The following is a 4539-nucleotide window of genomic DNA, read 5'->3' on the forward strand; positions in this document are numbered from 1 at the left end:
CCCAGACCCAAAAAGATGAACATGGGATGTACTCACTCATAATTGGTTTCTAGCCATAAATAAGGGTCACGGAGTCTACAATTGGCGAACCTAAATAACAGGATTTTTAAGAGAAAATTATGTCATTGTTTCTTATTCATATCTCTTTCTTTTGAATATTAATGTACTTTGCTTTCATTATATCATTAAACTTCATGAGACTGAATGTAACAACGTTGTCTAATATCTTTTCTTTTTCCTTGTCCCAAGCCCTCAAAGAAGATTGCATTTGACTTTTCTATTTTGATAGCTAACTACATCCTAAGGAATCATTGTAATACAAAGAGAAAATTTTAATAAACACATGCATATTGGTATGGCATGGTATTTATGGAATATCATTCTCACGAGTTTGTTCTTCAAATGGAAGTGACTCATATGTATCTTGATCCATTTGCTTCCTAAAGTATTTAACAAAAGATAATACCCTCAGTTGGACTTTTGAAAACATATTTCATCCTCTCTTTTAAATAATGTGTAACATGGAGGCAGACCCAAACAGTTTGTTCTGTGAAATCTTTTAGAATGTTAGGACTGTTCAACTGCAAATCACCATTTTTAGCTAAAAGTAAATATGTAGCACAAGATAAAATTCACTTCTGCAGTGTTTTTGCTCATACAACTCCAGTAATTGTCAAATTTCTAATTATTTCAATTTTTTAGTAATGCAGATATCATTTGTTACACTGGAATGATTATTTTAAGTAGCTTAGTGAATATGTGTTTTTTATATTTTTGGTTGTGAGCCTAGCCTTTAACGGCTGAGCCATCCCTCCAGGCCTATTTATGTGTTTTTTGAATAAGATCCCTTTCACAAGGTAATATTGCTTCTTGAATCACTTTATTTAATCATTCAAAAGGTAAGATGAGCTCATAGATCATAAAAAGGGAAAGGAAAGGCAAGTCAGGAATTTAGTATATAGTATTATGACTTCACAGGAGAAGGGAGAATTCATTAAAAAAGAAATGGTGATTTATATGTAATCCTGTTGCGATGATGAAGAGAATATGATGCATGATTCCATTCCTCCTATATCTCTGCTGGTATGAAATCAAAAATTAAAACATTATTGAACAGACAGGAAAGATTTGGTCATTGAGAATTTGTGGAAGCAAAATTAAACATAATGATATATTGAGTATAGAGAAAGGATTGTACACAAATAGTTCCTTCCTATAAATCACCAATATCTTGTGCTTTGGATTGTATAGGATCACTGTTGGCAGAAAATAATGACATTCTGTGATGCTACATAAAAATTTGTATTGAGAGGTTTCAAGGAATATACTGAAAAGATCAACATGCTTGTACTGTATCTGTGACAAAAAATATAATACAAAATCATAAGCAAAGTAAGATTTTTCAAATGACAAGACATATTTTCTTGATGGAATATTCCTCTAAATAAAAATATCAGCAATTCTGAATTAGATAAAATCATTCATATTGTTTTATAAATATTTATAAAAATATCCTATCCTTCATTTCTATCACTGTAAGATTTTTCTGCTTTACCCAGACCCAAAAAGATGAACATGGGATGTACTCACTCATAATAGGTTTCTAGCCATAAATAAAGGACATTGAGCACATAATTTGTGATCCTAGAGAAGTTAAATAAGAAGGTGAACCCAAAGAAAAACATATAATCATCCACCTGGATATGGGAAGTAGACAAGATTGCCAGGCAAAAACTGGGAACTTGGGGGTGAGGTGGCATGGGGCTAAGGGGAAATGGGGTGAGAAACGTGAGAAGGGGAGGATGGGGTGAGCTTGGGGCAATGGGATAGTTGGGACAAAGGAAGGGTGGATACAGGAGCAGAGAAATATATATCCTAATTAAGGGAGCCATCTTAGGGTTGGCAAGAGACTTGACTCCAGAGGGGCTCACAGTTGTCCAGGGAGATGTCCCCAGCTAGTACCTTCGGCAGCTGAGGAGAGGGAACCTGAAATGACCCTATCCTATAGCAATACTGATGAATATCTTGCATATCACCTTAGAACCTTCATCTGGCAATGGATCGAGATAGAGACAGAGAACCAAATTGGAGCACCGGACTGAGCTCTTAAGATCCAAATGAGTAGCAGAAGGAGGGAGAACATGAGCAAGGAAGTCAGGATCACGAGGGGTTTACCCACCCACTGAGACAGTGGGGCTGATCTATTGGGAGCTCACCAAGGCCAGCGGGACTGGGACTGAATAAGCATGGGATGAAACCGGACTTTATGAACATGGCGGACAATGACGGCTGATGAGAAGCCAAGGACAGTGGCACTAGGTTTCGATCCTAATACATGAATTGGCTTTGTGGGAGCCTAGCCTGTTTGGATGCTCACCTTCCTGGTCCTAGATAGAAGTGGAAGGACCTTGGACTTCCCACAGGGCAGGGAATCTGGACTGATCTTCATTCTCGAGAGGGAGGGGGAATGGAGTGGGGGGAGGGGAGTGTATGTACGAGAAGGGGGAGGGAAATGGGAAACAGGGAGAAAGTGAAATTTTTTTTTCAACAACTAAAAAAAAATAAACAAAAAAAAAGATTTTCTGCTTTAAAAGACACATAATAACCTGTCTTGATTTTGCCAATTTTGAGTTCATTCTTAATTTGCTCACATATTTTTTATATTTTTTATGTAATAAGCACAAATTCATTCAAATATCAAGATGGTTAGGCCTGGCTTCTGTTCTACTCACCTACAGAAGTTCGTTACTGAGGACAAGTATCTGTAAAAGAACATAAGTAGTGTAAGGACTGACATAAATATTCTCATAAGAAAATGAGAACAGCTCCTCAAGGATTATTGCGGAAATAGCAACTGAAAAATAGCATATGACTAGATATAGTTTAAAATCAGGGTCCTTACTGAGTAGATGATAGATAGATAGATAGATAGATAGATAGATAGATAGATAGATAGATAGATAGATAGATTCGCTATAAATATATATATATGAATACACCAATACACAGAATATATATAGCAGAGCAAAAAATATTCATTGAGGTTACCTGTAGCCAGAACATTTCGGATGTTTTCTGTTGGCATGTTCTGTTCCTTGGCAAATTCCTCAAGTTTTTCATATTGTTCAGGAGTCAAAGGTTGACCTTTTCCTACATTGCAGCAATAACAATGTCACAGACACGTTCAGTAGAATTATGCAGCATTTACATTGCTACCTTCATATACCTTCATGATGCACAATGGAAAACCCCAACTGCTCAAAATTCATCTACCCTGGTTGGATCAATAAATTCAATAAAAAATTTCCTCAGATTCCATGGATACATTTAATGAAGTCTATATGGTTGTATGTCATCACTTTTCAGGGACTTATGATGTATCAAAAAAAAACAACTTTCCTAGAGAATTCATTCATCTCAATCCTATATACTTTCAAAAACATAACACTAGAGAATCATGAAGGCCTGTCAATAGAACCTTCATATTTCTGCCGACTCTATACTCTAGAGTTCATGTTTTAATTTAGTACACACTGGGTCAAATGACACTCAAAAATGTCTGAGCTTTGGGAAAATAATATTTGCTTCATTCTTTCCAGTGAGGCAACATGAACATAAACACTTCCAATAGTCTTCCCCTTAGCCTCTAGTATTCAATGACTATACTACTCAAATTAAAATATAATGTAAAAGTTGATCCACAAAACAATCAGATTGTTATTTAGTGGACAGAAGTCTAGAACTACCATGATACAGTATTTCAAGTGTGAATCTGACTTAATCTTCAGTTTCAGGGTGATACCTTTTTTACCATTCCAAAAACGCACTACCATTCTTACCAATAACATAAATCAGGTTTGTTGTCTGGCCAGCTCTATCCACATTCTGACAGATAAAGACTATGTTGTCTGATATTCCATGCACAGGTTTAAATCTACCATCACCTTCATCTGTAATAATGGAAACATTTCAAAATGAGTGTCACTTAGTTTTCTACTTTGTTTGATGTTACCTGTTGACTAAACATTAATATTGATACCAACTCTAGCAATCATCTGTTTCACTATCATATGACACATATGTGTAAATATATTCCTATAGTCATTTATTTTACATATCCTATCATAACACATTAACCAATATTTCCAACTCTTTAAACCTGATATGAATCTTAGGTACAGACACACTCCATTTTCTCTGAATTCTTTGCATCAAGACCTGTGGGATCACTCTGTTGGTTATTTCTTCCCCTATAAGCATATCCTAAAAGGCAACATGTCAATTACTGAAAACTGTAAAACTTTAATGTCACACTATGGTAATATTTGGTGGACAAATTGATACATATGCAAAAAGAGACTAACTGTACTAATTAGAGACATGCATAAAAGTTTTCATCTTGGAAGATTATGTATGCAAAAGATGTAAGAATGAACATTTTAAGTTTACCAGACCTTCATATTGTGTGTCTCTCTGTGTGTTTCTCTCTCTCTCTCTCTCTCTCTCTCTCTCTCTCTCTCTCTCTCTCTCTCTCTCTCT

General features: G+C 35.5%; 1 protein-coding gene across 1 annotated transcript in view; it reads right to left on the bottom strand.

Moving 5' to 3' along the window:
- Positions 1-4539, bottom strand: part of LOC101984583 (odorant-binding protein 1a-like) — a 65351-nt gene that overhangs the window by 58285 nt on the left and 2527 nt on the right. Inside the window, exons 4-5 of the mRNA XM_005358651.2 lie at positions 3840-3950; positions 3049-3150 (exon numbers count right to left, since the gene is read on the bottom strand). Of these exons, the coding sequence (XP_005358708.2) occupies positions 3049-3150; positions 3840-3950 (213 nt within the window). The remainder of the gene's footprint in view (positions 1-3048; positions 3151-3839; positions 3951-4539) is intronic.

This window comes from Microtus ochrogaster, chromosome X (genome assembly GCF_000317375.1).
Source record: "Microtus ochrogaster isolate Prairie Vole_2 chromosome X, MicOch1.0, whole genome shotgun sequence".
NCBI classification, from domain to species: domain Eukaryota; kingdom Metazoa; phylum Chordata; class Mammalia; order Rodentia; family Cricetidae; genus Microtus; species Microtus ochrogaster.